Source organism: Neomonachus schauinslandi, chromosome 7, assembly GCF_002201575.2.
Source record: "Neomonachus schauinslandi chromosome 7, ASM220157v2, whole genome shotgun sequence".
NCBI classification, from domain to species: domain Eukaryota; kingdom Metazoa; phylum Chordata; class Mammalia; order Carnivora; family Phocidae; genus Neomonachus; species Neomonachus schauinslandi.
Genome location: NC_058409.1, coordinates 66,571,856 through 66,590,158, shown reverse-complemented (window position 1 = coordinate 66,590,158; position 18,303 = coordinate 66,571,856). Strand labels below are relative to the sequence as shown.

Genomic DNA, 18,303 nt, shown 5'->3' with positions numbered 1-18,303 from the left:
AACTGAGAGTTGCCCACATCTCGTTCTTCTCTTTCACTGACCCATGCCTCCAATCAATCACCTACTCCCCTTCTATGCCAGAGAAAATTCACTATCAGAACATCATTCAGAACGCCAAATGTAACCTGCCTCTCCGTTTAAAGAAAAACAGCGTATGTATAACACACAATATCCCCGTGTTTAATGAACATGACCACTAGAGTAACTTCCATAGTGCTCTCATCTAGAATGGCCTCCCTTCATTATCTCACAAGGCCAAAATGTAGCATTCTTAAAGTCCAGTTACATCTCCCTCTTTCATGAAGATTTCCTGGTATCTCCAGCCCTTTTTATTCTAACTTTCTGAATTTCGATAACTACCCTCCCTAAACTTAGAACGTTATCGTAAATTTCACATGTTGACTGCTTATCATCATTTTGTGTATTCCAGACTTTTACTTCCTAACAAAGCCTTTGTGAGTCTGTGTTCTTCTCAGCATTTTCCCAGGCCATGACACAGAACCAAAACTGCAGCTGAGACACAGTAAATGTTTGTCAACTCATCCCTCCAACACAAAATGAGCTCTATAGGAATCCTGGTATATCACAAACCTTCAACATCTTAATATTCTAACTTTCCAAAATTCAACTGATCAATCCATACAGTGTTCACTTGAGGAGTATAGGAGTAGATAATCATTACAGGACTGCAAAAACAACAAATATTTTAAGATGAAAAGCAATTCTGAACTTAATAAGACATTATGGATCTCCCATTCTTTAGGAGCTTCTGTTAGGCTTTGTAATGTGGAAACAATGCCAATAAGTAACCACCAGAAGAGACTTGTGATTTAAGTTGATTTTCCACAAATGAACAGGAGTAGTTCTGATCCCACACACAGTGTCACATTTTATGATAAACGATATATATTTTAAAGGCAAAAGTAAATGCCCTTTTAAAATGTCACACATTTTGCTTTAAAAATCACATACAGGAGGGGCGCCTGGGTGGTTCAGTTGGTTGAGTCTGACTCTTGATTTCAGCTCAGGTCATGATCTCAGGGTTATGAGATCGGGCTCTGTGCTGGGGATGGAACCTGCTTAAGATTCTCTGTCTCCCTCCCTCTACCCCTTGCCACCCCAGTCTTTCACGCCTCTTAAATAAATAAATAAATAAATAAATAAATAAAACAAATATTTAAAAAATTTTTTTAAATCTAAAAATCACATACAGGAGAAAGATAGGAAAAACTCCATATTTGGTAAATAGTCATTTGAGTAAAAGAAAAAAACGAAATTAGAATGACACATTTTGCCAAATATGGTATGTAGACCAAGTCAAGTAAAATAAGACGTGTAATTCTTTAGTATACTGCATTTACTTTATAAAATAAATACAATGTAAAGATAAATAGTAAAAACCACATACCTGTCATTCTTTCTAGATAAAAGGAATATATATACATGTAAATTTCTACTTATCTTAAAAAATATTACAAAGAATAAACAAATACAATGTATATAAAATATATTTAATTTATATATATATTTAAATGCATATATTAAATGTATATAAATATAAGGTATACATTGTTTGGAGGCAGAGATGTTTCTAAAATACTTGGTCATGTATGAGTAAGCACGTGGTTGTTAATGAACACTCCCATTCCCATACATTTGCAAAGAGCTAAACTGAAATACTATTTAAAACATCAATATATTTTTACTTCAAAACTTTCTAAAAAGAAAGTAGGAAACTAAATAAGTCGTATCTTACATTTATCAAAAAAAGCTATAGAATTAATTCTAAATATAGGATTTTTGAAAAATACAAAGAAATGAACCGATCAAAAGGAAAATGCTAATTTTCCATGGCTTATTTCCTAGTCTCTAAGCCTTTTTGTCTGGGTTCCTTAAGCATCTGCTAAATCAAACTGCCCCATTCATAAAGAGTCGTTCTTTGCTTTCAGACAGTTTGCAACTGGGACAGCACATTAGCAAACCCAAGCCTGCCAAAAGTTGTATCTCAGACTAATGTATTTAGCGGAGAGGGTTAGTGAAGAATGAGGAGTTTATGTCTCAGATTCTCCTTTCTTCAGTTTCATTCAACTTTCCATGCAGAATCTGATGCCTCCTATTCTTGTGTTGCTTATCCATTACGTACTATACAAACTACACAACCTTCTAATTTCAAGGAGCTTTCCAGAACCCAAAGCTGTTTTGAACCTCGAGGAATTGTGTCAGTGACTAATAATGTCTTTTTTTCTAAACTGTTAAATGAACTATCTGCACTGTAAGACCTTTTGTTTTTTAACTGAATACAGAGAGATAAAGAATGGAGTCTGGAATTAGTGGTACAAACACATTTCTAAACCGGCATCACCAAAATTCAAACACTACACACTTCTTCAAGTTTTCCCTTACTTTTCAAGTGGCATCAGGAAAAAATTCTATCATGTTCATATACAATGCTGAAAATAGCTCGGATAATATCTGATCCATAAATGGTCCTTAATAAGGTTTTGTTTACAAAGAGATTCTCTGCAGCTACTTGGATAGAGATACAAGATATTTTCAAAAGACTAAGAGCTTAATAGAAAGGTTACTAATATTCGCACAGATACCAGGGGGTCTGTAGCCACAGTAAAAACTGGTCTTGAGGCAGCATGAGAAAAGAAATCAGAAAGCTAAAATGGGAACAGAAAAGTTATCCAAAACTCAGAATCAACATTACTGCATCATCAGTCCTTAAACTCACCTCACATCACTACAACGACTACAAGAATTCCAGGATGCCCAGGCCTCCATGAAAGCAAAAACAGCTGTGTAAAATCTTTGCTTTATTTCACTTGGGTTAATAATTTGTTTCTCATATCACTTGTGCCCTACAAGGGAGAACTGAAAACTGACATACCTTAAACATACATTATGAATTTAAATGTTTGTGCTCCCCCAGAATTCACCTACTGAAAACCTAATCCCCAGGGTGATGGCATGTGGAAATGGGACCTTTGGGAAATAACTGGGTCATGAGGGGGGGGGACCCCCATGATGAGATCAGTGCCTTATATGAAGAGATGCCAAAGATCTTGTTTCCTGTCTCTCTCCACTATGTGAGGACACAGCAATAAGATATCAGTCTGCAAACCAGGAAGAGGGCTCTCACCAGTCACTCTCCATGCCGGCACCCTGATCTTGGACTTCCCAGCCTCTGGCACTGTGAGAAATAAATGTCTGTTGTTTAAGCCACCAGTCTATGGTATTCTTTATAGCAGCCGGAACTAAGACAATGTATATCAATGAGAGTGCTCTGAATCCAGAGGATACTGACAGCAGAAAAGGCAAAGGACAGAGCTGACACCAAAAATAAAAACAAAAACTCCATCAAATTCTGAAACTCCTCTTGACAAGTTATTATCTCCCAGGTACTCTTGAAAACTGCCAAGTTTGGGAAATGCTACCCTAAGTGCAAACTGATGAAATTAGTTATGCACTTTCATGTATTATTAGGACCAATCTTAAAAAATGTTGTGACATATTTTTTATAAGGCCAAATGTATAGCTTTTTAAAAAATTTCTAAATATATCTCCAAATGTGTTCCAGTAGCAGTGTTCCAGTCCCTTTAACTTCTTGTTCAACATGGCCAAGGCCAGGGACTCCACCACATGCTCAATTCCACTTCACAGATGCAGATGCCCCATCTGGCCACTCATGTCACAAGAGCATCCCACAAGCCACAGGGGAAGCAGACACAACTGTGTACAAGGCCATGTTCTCTTCACCCATCACTTCAAGAGAAATTCAGGGGTCCTCCAAAAATGGGTTTTCCTCATAGACAGAAGTATGCATCACATCATAAGTTCCCGATTTTGAGGGGACACAAAATACCAATAACAATAATAACAAAAGAGGGAGAGCAGAATCTCCCACCACTAGTGGCAAAACCTTTGGAAACAAAATGGCAAAAGTTCTCCCTCTGGGTACATGAATTACAAAAAGGCATCCTCTACATACGATAAATCATATATCCCCATAACAGGTCACCGACTAGACCCCTCCACCAGGACTCCTCAAGAAATACACAAATGGTGCAAGCTTGAGCAGTGGCCCAGCTGAAAACAAACAAACAAACGAACAAACAAAGACAAGCGTCTTCAGAATAAAAGGGCCTACTCTATCAAATGCTAAGCAAAGAGCGACACAGTCCTGTGGACTTCAGAACACCAAGAAGATTAAAAAAAAAAAAGCTTTAGAGTTAACAAACAAGTTACCTAAAACAGTAAATAATGTCTTTACCCTCAATTTCTTATCAGCAACTGTGCTATAAAACAATACCTTCCAAGTTCTGAAAAAAGAAATTTTTTTTTATTTTTACTTTTAGAGAGGGGGAGAGAGAGAGAGAGGAGGAGGGAGGAGCAGAGGGAAAGGGAGAGAGAATCTCAAGCAGGCTCCACACCCAGTGTGGAGCCCAATGCAGGGCTCAGTCTCACGATCCTGAGATCATGACCTAAGCTGAAATTGAGAGTCGGATGTTTAACCAACGAGCCATCCAGGCACCCTGAAAAAATCATTTTAATCTAAAAATCTCTACCAAGCCAAACTATCAGTGTGAGTTTGAAGTTTTGTTTTTAGCTTCTCAAAGACTCAAAAAGTTTACTTTGCATATTCCTTTTCTGTACATGTATTTGAGGAAGATATACTACAACAAAACCCAAACACGACCCAAGAAGGAAAAAGCAAGAGATCAAGAAAATTCAGGAGCTCAGTAAAAACCATCCCGAGTAGCAGGTGTGAAGCAAGCATAGAAAGCAGTTAGTACGGCTAAACTCACCATCCAACATATATAAGACAACTGGAAGCTATAAAGTGGTGAAGATGGTACATATAAAGGGAGCAGTTAGAAATACTAGAGAAAGCAGCAATAAACCATAAAACAAAGTCTAGGCAAAAATATGAGACCAGTTTAAATGTGCATGCTTCAAAAAAATTAATGGAATATGAAACTTCATTTGATACATATTTCAGTTAGCAAAGTATGTAGTGATATAGGATTATAAACTCTTTATCAACCCATTCATACTATTTGAATCTCTATTAAATTTATTTACATAACCAAAATTTGATAAGCATCCTTTATTGCTTTCTAATTTTCAGAATCAACCAATGCCAAATGCATGGAAAACATAACCACACTATCAAAAGTGAGTGCAGATTTTTTTTAAATTTTGGCAATAAAAATAATGTTTTCTTTAATAAAAGTTAAGAAATAAAAAAAGACAAAGTGGAAGAATATGCTGTGGGTCCCTAACTTCTTTTTATTAAGTAGATGAGAATCCAGAGATTCTAACTATAGTTAATAGACAGATTTTTTTTAGTATGTTAATTAAAAATATCTACACAATTTTTCTCATATTGCTTTTTTATTTCTGAAATGCCTCCCCTGCACTATCCATCATGAAAAACTGTATTTATCCTACAAATCCCATTCCTATGTCATATTTTCCCAAATCAACTCAAAAGAATGGCAGATCTCTTTCTCCTTCTTCTCTCAATCTCCCCCCTCCCCACCCTCCTCCATTAACAATTTGTGTGACTCCATTACATCATCCATTATTTTCTGACCTGCATTTCAAGTTGGTATACTTTTATTATCACCTGATTAAAATATTAACTTTAGTAGGACCCTTGTTTTATTCTTCCTTATATGGCTTCAGAGCAGACACATTCTCTCCTTGGACTCCCTCAACAAATTGTAGTAACCAATGGTAGCATCCAAACCATCAATGTGGGCAAGATGATGGTTAGTTAACTCTCTCACACAGACAAATACATGTGCAGTTGAACCAAAGCTGAAACTGTTCTAATCACTACAGTACCTTTACTAGAAAGTGGGCCCCATTTTGAAGGAATGCATCATTTCTTATTGGTAGTTTTATGGTGACTTGGATTTTTTGTTCTGGAAAAATGAGGTTATTTCTCCTGGACATATTTAAGATGCCATCTTTTGCTTGCAAAGGGTCCACAGCTCCAGCAGGAATATAAAGGGCAGAATAAAACATCTTCACATCTCCTTTAGTTCCTCCTAGTCTTGTAAAACTCAGGGATAAATATCGTTCACCTGGGCTGCTTTCAATCTTTTGGTTTTCCATAGGAAAAAATGTTATTAGGCCATAAACATCATCACTATCCTGAATGTAGAACAAAAGCTGCAGATAAAGAAATAAAATATTAAAGTGTAGAATTCTCACATCTGAGAATACCGAACTGTTGACTTACTAGGCTATTCCGATTTTTAATATTTATTTACATATCATGTCTAAACATGATCACTTTTTATATGTACACCAGAGTAAAAGATGAATCAAAAACAGATTTGGCAAGTTTCCTAATTTATTGTTTGTGGAATTTTTTTGAAGAGTAAATTTTTTATTTACAGAACAGAGCATCTTGAGCAACAGAAACATACATCATTTCTAAAACCAGTGTTCTTCCTGTTGCATCCAACTAGACATAAAAGTGATTTGTGTGATCAAATTCTTTGGCTCTTTTGGAACACAGAAATATTCACACAAGTAAAGCATAACAAATGATCTACCTCTGCTGGTTCGCTCACTTCTGCACCTCCTCGTACTGTATGAGGCAGAATCTGAAGTAAATAAGCTTCTGCCTCTTCTGGAAGATCATCATTAACAATAGTAAGAGAAACTGATGCCAACATCTGCCCTTGTGCAAAATGGAGAACTCCAGAACTTGGTCTGATATCTGCCGTTACTGGTGAGGGATCACTGCTATTCCGTGTCAGTTCCCAGTTCACAGAAATATTCCCATGGGTGCCACCATTTCTAACCACTGTAATTTCTTCAAATCTAGAATTTTAAAAGAAGTATATATGGTCACATATTATACTGTGTTTCCTTTAGCTGGGCTTTTTCAATGTCAAACTGGCCATGAGATTTTGGTAAAAGCAGAATCCGTATCATAGAGAACGAATGGCTGTTTTAATATGAAGGGGGAGTTACATAGATGTGTCCTGGGAACCTATCATAATACGAATTCACTTGCATATTTAAATCACTCTGAAAATAAGAAAGAAAACAGCAAAACCATGGTGGAAGAAGTGACACAGTTCGACACTATGTCCAACAGCACAAATACTAAATCTCGGAATAATATATTAAAATAACTGCAGTAACAGGTTTAAAATAAACCATACCTTGATGTTGTATCTTCATCAATTACAACTGTCCTTTCAAACAAGATACTGTTGAATGACAGGACTCCATAAGGTTTGTCATTTGGCTTAATAGTGATTTGCACAATAGAAGGGGCTAAAAGCACAGCATCTCCCTGCAAGGTATCTTTTAGTAATACAACATGAAATGATTCCGCAATCTCTGGAATGGTGTCATCAACTATCTGAAATTTTAGGTGTGACTCATGAATAAAAGATGGAAAAACAATAGTTGGGGTTGGCTGAAGATCAATGAAGTCTAAATTTTGCTGGGCATGTGCTGTTGAATTCCCAGTTACAATAACATAACTGATTGAAACTTCATATTCATCTGATCCAATCAGATGCCCATTGTCATCTTTTCCACGAACCACTGGAATTAGGAGTATGTGGTCTTCCTCAGGAACCAAATAAGCATTCTGAATAAATCTCACGGGACTATCATTTTTCTTAATGATTATCTCAACTGAGCTCTTAGAGGTGTTGATCTCAGCTCCTCCTTCAACATTTTTCAGTTGAATCAAAAATATTTCATCATTTTCTGGTACCTGTCAAATAAATATAAACAGTAGCAAAAATACCAATAGCCAAAACATCTGCAAAGAAACCAAAGTATATAAAGTTGCTATGTTTCAATACAAAGAAACAAAAAAATTTTAACTGAAGGGAGTAGAGAGGCTTGTTTAATATCTACATATTAAAATATTTTCCAAAGCTACATAATATATTTTAGATAGGGAAGGAAAAGTTCATAAAGCAATGGTATGGACAGGTATTAAAGTATAGGTATAATGTCTTTCAACCCTGATCAATCTTTAGGTAACGCTAATGATTTGACAGTAAATCTGGGCATAAAATTTTACTACTTTTATCAGAAGTAGCATGATAGTAATCTAATAATAATATATAAGACTATCTAAGAATCTGGAATAATATTATCATAGATATAGAATATCTAAGAATCTGGAAAACTAACACATTATGCATCACATGCAAATTGTTAGTTTTCAACATGTGAATTATTCTTGCTTTTCTCTAAATGATTTCTAATTCAAGAGGTAAACATATACCAATCATATGATTTCCAAAATACACATCACGCCTCTGGAGAACAAGCTATAAGAGTCACTATCAGGCAAATGTTGACACTGTTAGAGTGAAACTTTTTTTTTTTTTTTTGCAACTGCACAGAAATCCTAGGGATAATCTTCACTATGCTGTTTAAATAAATTCTGTTTTATGAATGAAAGGGAAAAAAACAAATCTTTTTACCTCTATCAACAGCAATATAAAAGGTAAGGCTATTTATCTAAAAAAAAAATGCTGTGATTTGATTGATCTTTTTATTGCCCAATTTTACTGAGGAATAATTGACAAATAAAATTATAATATATTTTAAATGTACACATGATGGTTTGATGTACATATACATTTTGGAATAACTGCAGAGATCCAGAGAACTAACACACTCATCACCTCACACAGTTGATTCTTTTTGTGAGTGACTCAACACTTATGATCTACTCTCAGCAACTTTCAAGTATACAACACTGTATTATTAACTGCAGGCACCATGCTGTACATTAGATCCTCAGAGGATGATCTTTTAAGTTTCTAGTTAAAATGTATAATTAATCGTTGCCCCAAATTATAACCTTCTCAAGGATCTAAAAACAAAAGGTTTTTACTAGCTTAAAGAACCAGATGAACTAGAGTTATCAATGTTACCTAATATTTCATTTTTTCAAGAGAAACAATTTCTAATAATGTCTTCTAAATTGTTTGTTTCTCTTCTCTTGGGATTTGTTGTGATTTGATTTCACAATTTTTTTGTAGTAAGGTTGAGGGATGGTTAAAAATTCCCAGCTATTTTATTCTCTCTTTTTTTCTGACAATATTAAGATTATTTTATTAAAAGTTACGTTTTCTCTCATTTCTCTCATTATCTCATTCACAAGAGATACCCTTGCACATTATTGTTCAAATCCATTCCCTTCTTAGTTAAGTTAGCTGTGTCATCTCAATCCTTGGTAACTTCAATGTGAAATGTAAAAACAACTAAAGCCTTCCCTTGACTGTGAACATTTAAAATATCCAAACAAAAGAGTATCAATTACAATAGAATTTTCTTTGCTTTCTTAGTAAAATACTTATGCTGGGTAGGTAGTACTGTATACCTGCTCAAAACGGAAATCACTAACAAAAATCAATCATCAGGGTTTACAAAATGCTTAAGTTTTTGTACTACGTGTGGCTGCCAGTTATTTTCAGGTTCATCAGCTTTTAGATATATAATTTTATGTAATAGCAGGAAGGGAAGAATGAAGGGGGGGAAATCAGATGGTGAGACGAACCATGAGAGACTATGGACTCTGAGAAACAAACTGAGGGTTCTAGAGGGGAGAGGTATAGGGGGATGGGTTAGCCTGGTGATGGGTATTAAGGAGGGCACGTTCTGCATGGAGCACTGGGTGTTATGTGCAAACAATGAATCATGGAACACTACATCAAAAACTAATGATGTATGGTGACTAACATAACATAATAATAATAAAAAAAATGTTTTTTGAAAAAAATAAATAAAAATAAAGTCAATATCTCCTATCAAAAAAAATAGATATATAATTTTATCTGAAATAAATTAGGTAAATATTAATCAGATATATTCCAAAATGGCTCTTTATACCTAAAGTATACAATAACTAGTTAGTACAGTACACTAACCCCACATAGGACTATGTTCTTGAATAATTTCAAATACTGCACACAGTTTCATGCTTGACATAATGTTCTCCAACATGTCTGTACTACAGGCAGAGTCCCTGTCCCATTGAAGCATTTACCATTATCTTACCTCATCATCAAGTACTGTCAAGTTGTAGACTACTGTTGCTCTGCCAGGGGGAAAGGTAATATTTCCTTGAACTGGGCTCAAATCTTCCTCAGGTGGATTTGGGCCACCCTCTACCTGCAAAGAAACACACAGTGCCATCAATAAACACAAAATATTTCACAAGAGTAACAAAGCATTACTGTGATTTTGACTGACAAAAATCTGAAATTCACTTAAAAATGTTTTGAGAGAAGAATTAAAACTGTACGTAAGTCTGTCCTTCTAATTAATAGTCAAGGCCTATAATATAGATCTTGACTATAATCACATTAAACTACATGGTTTCTAAGCGCTTTCTCTTTTCTTCCTCAGCCATTACATTAAATCTGAGAAAAAAACATATTTTCTTGAGAAGAAGGTATTCAAAATTGGTAAATTCTCTTAAGTAACGGAATCAAATGGCGGTACCACCACTGACTGTGTAACGTTGGGCAAGACATTAAACAACCCCAAGGGACGCCTGGGTGGCTCAGTCGGTTAAGCATCTGCCTTTGGCTCAGGTCATGATCCCAGGGTCCTTGGATCGAATCCCGTGTCAGGCTCCTTGCTCAGTGGGGTGTCTGCTTCTCCCTCTCCCTCTGCCCGCCGCTCCCCCTGCTCATGCTCTCTCACAAATAAAATCTTTTTTAAAAAATAAAGAAACAATCCCGAGGAACATTTTCCTCATCTTTAAAATAGGCATAATAATATCCACTTCACAGGCTAGGTGTGAAGACGTAAATAAGATCATTCCTTTTAAAAAGTACTTATTAAGTACTTTGTGCCTGATCTCTTTTACATGTTAAGGATATAGTTGTGAACAGGCAAACTCCCTACCCATAAGAACCTTACATTTAATGAAAGGGAAAAATGATAAATAAATGTGTATTTTTCAGATGATGATAAGTATTATGGAGAAGAAAATAAGAAGGGCATGCGGGAGACAAAATTCTGGGAAGAGATGCTGGTTTTTATATGAGGGAGAATCAGTGTAAAGCACTTAGAACACTAAATGGCGTAATTAAGTTCTCAGCAAACGTTAGTTGCGATTATTTCAACAAAACAAAGGCTCAAGACTCAAGAAAGTAACTTCAGACATCCAGAAAGTAACATTCAAAATTTGCTATTTTGCCTTATCTTTCCCCAGCCAATTTTTTCCCCACATTTGTTATTAGATACATTTTCAAAAATGTACTATCTAAGCACATATTCTCAAGTACATGAAACATTCTTTAAGACTTCCTGTGTAGAACTTGCAAGACTACCGCATATTTAATTACTGTTACTATGTTTTTCATGCATTATTCTCTTACGCCATTTTATTTTTTTATGCAGTTAACATAACCATCATATGATGTAGGTCTCCATGAGCACAAGAAGAACTCTTCTTTTTTTTTTTTTTTTTAAAGATTTTATTTATTCATTTGAGAGAGAGAATGGGAGAGAGAGCACGAGAGGGGGGAGGGTCAGAGGGAGAAGCAGACTCCCTGCTGAGCAGGGAGCCCGATGCGGGACTCGATCCTGGGACCCCAGGATCATGACGTGAGCCGAAGGCAGTCGCCTAACCAACTGAGCCACCCAGGCACCCCAAGAAGAACTCTTCTATGCTTCAGAATTATGTTATATAAATCCAACTATCCATTTGATTGATATTGCTATTAATAATTAAGATAGAAACTAGTAAGATAGAAATTAATGCTCCAATATTTGAAAACAGCATATGAACATGTTCTAGATATTATAAAACACAAAAATTAGTTGAAGATTTGACTATGTATCTCATAAAATAGCAATATGGTGACACATTGGTGTGCATGTGGTTGTTAAGCAATCAAATGGAATGGTGACAGCTAGCACCCTAAGAAATGCGCCTCACCCACAGCCTATCTTATTCATGTCAAATGCTGTAACACATATGGACCTCCATGATGGAGCATGACTGCTCTTAACAGCATCCATTAAGAGTTTTTTTTTTTAATGGGGAATGTAAATGAGAGAAGACTAGATATCAAATAATTTTACATAAGCCTAAGTAACCCATGGGCATTTTATAAATTCATATCCTTGAAAAGGTTTATCATAAAGGTTTGATGGATTTTATAGAATTAACATTATTATTTTATTTTGTGGTTTATTATTACCACCCCTGTATATAAAATGATACATTGTGTTTCATGATAGCATAGTATATGCAAGCAGCAAGAAAAACATTTTTTATTAACTATGAAATTTATCAGAAATAAATAAAAATAAAAGTATTGACTTTCATTTCATTTTTATTAAGGGTGCATGCTTATTATACAAAGGACTTTGATTTTTTAAGTTATAGCCACCTGATGTGAACTCTGAATTGTTACCATTTAAAGTGATTTCAGAGTAAGCTTACCTCAAAAGTCACAGTAACCATTCCATAAGTTCCTTTTTCTCTGATGAGAGTAAGAGGCACAGATTCATTTCTGCCCCTGGGCTCACTCACTGCGATTGAAAAAGGCTATTGGGAACAGCAAAGACAATCAGGCACTCATCAGCCAGAGGTAGAGGTGGTGCAAACTGTTATCTTGAAATACTAAATTTACATAGACAAATTAATTCACATCATACCCTAAGAATGTGGTACATCCTAGCATTAATTAGCGGTAGCTAATAAAAAGGCTTGAAAGGTTAAAAATAATAGTGTAAAGGGAACATAAACTTAGTCAGGCAAAAGATGCAAGTTCTTGTCCTGATTCTACTACCATCAACTAGCTATTTTGCTGAAGGATCTTAAAGGTTATCTAGTTGAAAGATGAGAAACTCAAATGCTCACAGGGACCCGGGATGTCACAAAATCAAGCTGTATCTCCACACCAGAAAAGCTCATTGGGACCACCCACTGGGAGCTCCGCCAACAGGCCTTTCTCCCAACCACTATGACCTTCTCATTGGTCAGCCTGCCAATGAAAAGCAGAGAACTGCCAACAATTTTCAGGACATGATCACTGGGGGAAAGAAGCCAGGGCTTCAAATGCTGAAACATGCTGGCTTCGCTGCCTGAAACCAGGCCTAGAAGAGGAGGAAGAGGGAAACAGCCAGGTGCATGCTAGCTAGGGCAGAAGTGCCCATCTCTCCTGGTGACCCTAAGCCTCAGTGTCCTATCCATAAATGGGGATCAGAATACCTTTCCCAAGGACATCAGAATCATCAATGCTATCTTCATCATCAACATAACCATCTCCCAGACCAGGAACTAAAGCCAGCCTATTTAGCAACTACTGTGAGCTCAACAGTTAACTTTGTTTCATTTTAACCACAGGTGCAGTGCCCAGTCAGGGGCTGCCTGGCAGCACTGCAACCACAACAGTTGGGGACCTGGGACCAATGCTAGAGACTATAGGATTCATTCCCAGAGGCTAAGAGGTACTATGTCAAAAGAAGGAAAGGAAAGGGACAGGGAAAGGGAAATGGAAAGGGAAAGGGAAAGGAAAGGAAAGGGAAAGGGAAAGGAAAGGGAAAGGGAAGGGAAAGGGAAAGGAAAGGAAAGGAAAAGAAAGGAAGGAGAGTGGGAGGGAGGGAGGGAGGGAGGGAGGGAAAGGAAAGGAAAGGAAAAGAAAGGAAGGAGGGTGGGGGGGAAGGGAGGGAGGAAGGAAGGAAGGAAGGAAGGAAGGCAGGCAGGCAGGCAGGCAGGCAGGCAGAAAACTTTAAACAAGTCAGTATGAGGTTAGGGGTGATAAGCTAGGAGTGAATATAGAAGAAAGACAGTAAGGAGAAAAATTAAGCAATTAAGAGAGCCTGCTTTATAATTAACTAGTAATTCCCTATCATTTAAATAGAATTGACTAATTAATTTAATAAATTTTGTAAATGACAATATAATGGAGGTCACAAAATGTCTGCTATATTGACATTATCCACATCTTTTTTAATAAAGATACTGCAATTAAAAGGTCATATTTATCTATAGCCTGCCTTGTTTCAGAGATAATTTAAGGTAAGAAAATGACATACAATGCACCAATTTAGCAGCAATCTAAATTGGAAAATAAATAAAAAGCTGGGGAGTATCATATCATCTTTTAGTAATGATAATTAGTAACATGATTCAAAAAGACTCAGTATCAGGAAGGTTATTGTAGTCTAAAACTTAGTGGCAAAATCCAATTGTATCCAAGATAAATTTTGTTTTAAGAGCTGGAAACAATTTCTCTCAAGGGGGAACCTGTCTTGTGTATTTGTTTCTAAAGATAAAACTCTCTGAACATAGGACTTGCCAAGGACACAGGAATTCGGTGATCAGGGGAAAAAAATGAACTGCTGAGCAAAACTGAGGGGGATGACAAGGAGTTTTAACCTTTAAGAAATATTAATAAGTGGGAAAATCTCAGGGAAGGGATTGACTACAGAATTTTTAAGAACTGTAATGTCTTCATTCCATTCAATTTTGAGTTTACTATAAGTTTTTCCAGTACTCTTCCAGTAAGTTTTTCTCATCTCCCAACTTCCCAAGGAGGCTGACAAACAGTATTTTCTTCAAGTGGCAACTGAGGAAATCGAGCAAAAGGAACTAGACTACAACATCTGCTACAGACTGTTTGTTCTATTCCCAAAGTCATGTTCGAATCTTGGGAGGTGGGGCCTTTCCGGAGGTGACCGGGTAATGAGGGCAAAGCTCTCATGAATGGGATTAGTGCCTTTATCAGAGAGACCTCAGACAGCTCCTCTGCCCCTCCTGCCCTATGAAAGCACAAGAAGATGTCCGGGAAGCAGGTCTTTACCAGACACCAAATGTGCTGGTACCTTGACCTTGGACTTCTCAGCCTCCAGAACTGTGAGAAATACATTTCTGCTGTTTTTAAGACACTAGTCTACAGAATTCTGTTACAGCAGATGGAACAGACTTAGACAACATCCAAGTTAGAGACCAGCAAAGGAGGTAACGAATGAGTCAGGTGGAATATCACCAGGAGATTAGGACAAGAGATGGCCACGATCACATAGGCCTCCTGCAGCTGAAGAAATCTTAGGTAGAACAAATGAACAGTCTATAAAATGTGGGACATGGATGAAGTTCGAGTGAATTTTATTTAAATATCAAGTGGCAGGATGACGCCAGGTAACATCATGAAAAATAACAAAAAAATTTAGTAACTATTACCCAGCAACCACAAGAGGAATCAAATTGCAACCATACCATATTAAATGAAATAATTCCAAATGCATTGTCATTTGATAATATTGTCACAGTCACAGTCCTTGGCCATCCAAGCTTCACATTTGCTGAAGGTTTCTAAATAAAAGCCGTAAGTTAATAAAATTAATAAGTTAATAAAATTAAAAATAAGAGCAACAGAATCATTTTAATAGAGTTTGTCTTTATGTAATTGTTCAGAATATGAATAAAAATACAAGTACACTTTTAATGCTGATTAAGAAAATATATTCAAACTAAGTCAACATGGTAAAGCAGTCCCAAATAGAAACTTTTTAAAAAGTTTAAAAAACCATTAATCACTGGCTATTAAAATATAAATCAATATAATGGTAAGTATCACTGGCTAGTAATGCTATATTATAATTACTCTAATGTCATTACTAACAGAGAATTAAGTAAGCAGTATGAAATTCTATTCAAATATGATCTCTTTTCTTACACTACAGAAGGTGCCAAAGCTTAAGAATTATTTATTCTATAAATCATAGAGCCAAATTAAAGATAAAATATTAAAACATCTTTTCTAATCAATAAGGGAAGAGTGTTCTTCAACATTTCTATTGATACTCAACAGCAGCATAAAGGAATATGCAAAAAAGGAATATACAAAAGCAAAACAGGACTATTTCAAGTATCATTTTCACAAAAATTTTACTCATACTGACCTAATCATTCTAAAAAAAATTCTCAATGCCCCTCAGAAAAATTAACTAGAACAGTGTTAACAGCCATTACCTCAACCTAACAGATCAAGCCATAAAGGATAATTAAACCTTGGGCTATTCAAGCATTTTTCCCAGAGGCAGTCCAAAATGATTCTAAGGCAGAGGGACCTCCCACTTCCACGCTTGCTTTTTGTATCCCTCTCCTTTGAACTCAGAAGTCTTGGTCATTCTTTGTGCATCTGGTAGCAGGGGAGGGATAAAAGAGAAAGGGGCCAAATGGAAGACAGGTTTTCTTGAGCATCTGTCATGGCAATTCCTAAATAAGCTGAATGGATCCAAAAACCAACTGCAGAATCTTCTAAACAAGATTGTCTGAGGAATAATAACCAGACCGTGGAATTGCCAAAAAGGCTGTCAGTTCTGAGTTCTACGAAAACCACCTCCAGTCTCTAGATGGGCTTATCTCTAGAGAAACAGATTTTTAAGCACTGTAAGGTTTCTCTGAGTTTCAGGTGGGTGGCAGGGTCAAGAAGGAATTACCTGTAATGTTAAGTGAAAAATAAAAGTTTCATCAGGCTCTGGTAAGTCATCATCACATACGGCTATGTACACTGTCCGATTTGTTTCTCCAACAGGTATAAACGCTGCAGCATATGTGTCAAAAAAGTCACCGGTGTCATGTCCATAGAGCTACCAAATGCAAAATACAGATAGTTCCTACAACACTGTTAGGACAAGCAAAACTGACGCTAATTGGAGCAATCAACAGAAAAAACAGGAATCATCAACTCACACTGCTGTTTACAGACAGGATGTACAAAAACAAAACAAGTATTTAACAACCGACAAAAATCACCTTCAAAAACATTATTAAAATGATTCTAAACAAAAACATCTGTTTATGCTCTGGAAGGTAAAGGAATCATTACACAGAAAAGTAATAATTATAGGGCACCTGGGTGGCTCAGTTTGTTGGGCGACTGCCTTCGGCTCAGGTCATGATCCTGGAGTCCCTGGATCGAGTCCCGCATCGGGCTCTCTGCTCGGCAGGGAGTCTTCTTCTCCCTCTGACCCTCCCCCCTCCCATGTGCTCTCTCTCTCTCATTCTCTCTGTCTCAAATAAATAAATAAAATCTTAAAAAAAAAGAAAAGAAAAGTAATAATTATGTAGGAAAGTAAGGATGTGAATTTTTTTTTCTCTGCCTCTTAACTGATCTGAAGTGGATTACAGCAAACCTGACAAGAAAACTAACTGTAGCTAAAACTCTCCCAAAGAAGAGGTGGAAATAGCCTGCCAAAATGTATCAGGAAAATCAGTTATTTACCCTATGGGTTTCAAAGAAATGCTCTTTCCAAAAATTTCAACTGAAGTTTTATTTATATTCTCCCCCACAACTCCAATAAAGACCCAATTCCTTTAGCATTCCAAATTATTAGTCATTGTAAACTTTTCCTTAACTGTTGAAGACTTCATTCCGTAACTTCAGCATTGCTAATAAGATTTTCGAGGGAGCAGTAATTATGAAATTATAAACGGCAACTTCTTATGCAAAGCTAAATGAGATTTCTTTTGCCAAAGATCTCACAATGAACAATTTAGCTACTGGAAAAAAACTATGATTTAGTACACATAAAAAATGAAGAACATGTATAGGAAAATTGTAGTCAATTTCTAGTTTTCTTTTATAAGAATAAAGTTTAAATACTTGAGATACCCAATTAAGCTGTTAAGGGTATTGAAAAACTTGTACTCCTTAACATAAAAAATGGCACAGTCTTTTAGAAAGCATTAGCTATCAAGAGCCACTGAAACAAAGAGAAAAACACAGTAATCCAGCCCCCCAAAAAAGTCACTTAACCCAAAATATGTAAAAATTGATACATATGTAAACATTTTCATCAAAGCAGAATTTACAGCAGCAAAAATTGGAAGCAACCTCAATGACAAACAGGTGAAAAATGATTGAGAAATGATGATGCCACCATTGTGAGAAGCTGTGAAAATGACAGGGCAATCCCAAAACCTCTCTATGATACAATCGAAATTACACATCAAAGATTACCAAGTATAATGTAAACTCAAGTTCACATGAATTCAGTAAATATGTTCACATGTCATAAATTAAAAACTCAAAGCAATGCACAAAATTATAAAACTGGGTTTCTTTCGTAGGTAGTCTTTCTTATCTCTTTTTACAATGTTTCACAATGTGGTAATTTAACCTCCTGCTTCAAAACTTTTTCTTGATTTCAAGTACTTTGGGCCTCAAATACAGCAATACCCTTAGTGGTCATATGACATTACTTTCTGGTTAAACATAGACACAAATATATGCACACATAATCCATCCAATAACTGTGTGCAAG

At 36.1% G+C, this 18,303-nt stretch overlaps 1 protein-coding gene across 1 annotated transcript in view; it reads right to left on the bottom strand.

Annotated features, from left to right (window-relative positions):
- ADGRV1 (adhesion G protein-coupled receptor V1) overlaps positions 1–18,303 on the bottom strand; it is a 521,249-nt gene that overhangs the window by 460,942 nt on the left and 42,004 nt on the right. Inside the window, exons 3-9 of the mRNA XM_044916755.1 lie at positions 16,477–16,626; positions 15,251–15,346; positions 12,470–12,574; positions 10,066–10,179; positions 7,194–7,759; positions 6,576–6,846; positions 5,857–6,186 (exon numbers count right to left, since the gene is read on the bottom strand). Coding sequence (XP_044772690.1) covers positions 5,857–6,186; positions 6,576–6,846; positions 7,194–7,759; positions 10,066–10,179; positions 12,470–12,574; positions 15,251–15,346; positions 16,477–16,626 — 1,632 coding nt within the window. The remainder of the gene's footprint in view (positions 1–5,856; positions 6,187–6,575; positions 6,847–7,193; positions 7,760–10,065; positions 10,180–12,469; positions 12,575–15,250; positions 15,347–16,476; positions 16,627–18,303) is intronic.